A 747-nucleotide genomic window follows, 5' to 3' on the forward strand; every position below is an offset into this window, starting at 1 on the left:
CACACACACACACACAGTGTTACATGATAGAGCAGGTGAAGCCACAGCAGTCTTTCAGTAGTGTGATTCCAGTTTTAGTGATAAATGGCGCTGACGTCTGCTGGGATTTGGACGCCACTTTTTGATCTTCCAATGCACCTGATTGAGAAGGACAGGTGATGGTAAAACTGTTATTCACCACAGCATTTTCACGCTCTCATCCTCTACATCTTCACTTAAAGTCATAATCCTTGAATGAGAGTTGTGACGTTTTGGGAAATATGCCTTTTGCCGTCTTGCCGTCTGTACGCTACATTTGAAGCTACTGCAAGCAGCTGGTTCAATCTCTGTTTTACCTTCAGCAACCAACTATCTATTTAGTGAACTAACCCTGCTCATTACATAAAAACGCTCATGACTGTTGGTGGGCTACAGTGGCTAGCAGAGCAATGCAGGGAGTAATGGAACAAGAAGGAGCAGCCACAGAAAGCGTGTGAGGGAAACTACTTGTGCTGTGTCCACTGTGAAACCAGATCTTTTTCAATTATTTTTGACTGAGTCTTTCATTAAAACAACGTGGGTTAGGCTGCACTGTCAACAGATACACCAGCTGCTCCTCTGTGTCTTTCTCAAGGAGTGTTTGTCGTATTGAACTCACTTGCTGTTACGACCAGTAGCTCCACGTGTTGCCTTGTCAACCGGGAGAAAAATATGAAAGATTGTGACTTAAAGGTTTTACATATACGATTTATATATATATATATATAT

The 747-nt window shown here is 42.3% G+C and overlaps 1 protein-coding gene across 1 annotated transcript in view; it reads right to left on the reverse strand.

Moving 5' to 3' along the window:
• Positions 1-8: 8 nt before the first annotated feature.
• Positions 9-747, reverse strand: part of zgc:171844 (uncharacterized protein LOC100151763 homolog) — a gene marked incomplete in the record, with an annotated part of 6,819 nt that continues 6,080 nt past the window's right edge. The window contains 1 exon segment of the mRNA XM_035654408.1: positions 9-138. Within this exon segment, the coding sequence (XP_035510301.1) occupies positions 20-138 (119 nt within the window).

Source organism: Morone saxatilis, unplaced genomic scaffold (genome assembly GCF_004916995.1).
Source record: "Morone saxatilis isolate NCDOM2014 unplaced genomic scaffold, NCSU_SB_2.0 Contig14, whole genome shotgun sequence".
Classification (NCBI taxonomy): domain Eukaryota; kingdom Metazoa; phylum Chordata; class Actinopteri; family Moronidae; genus Morone; species Morone saxatilis.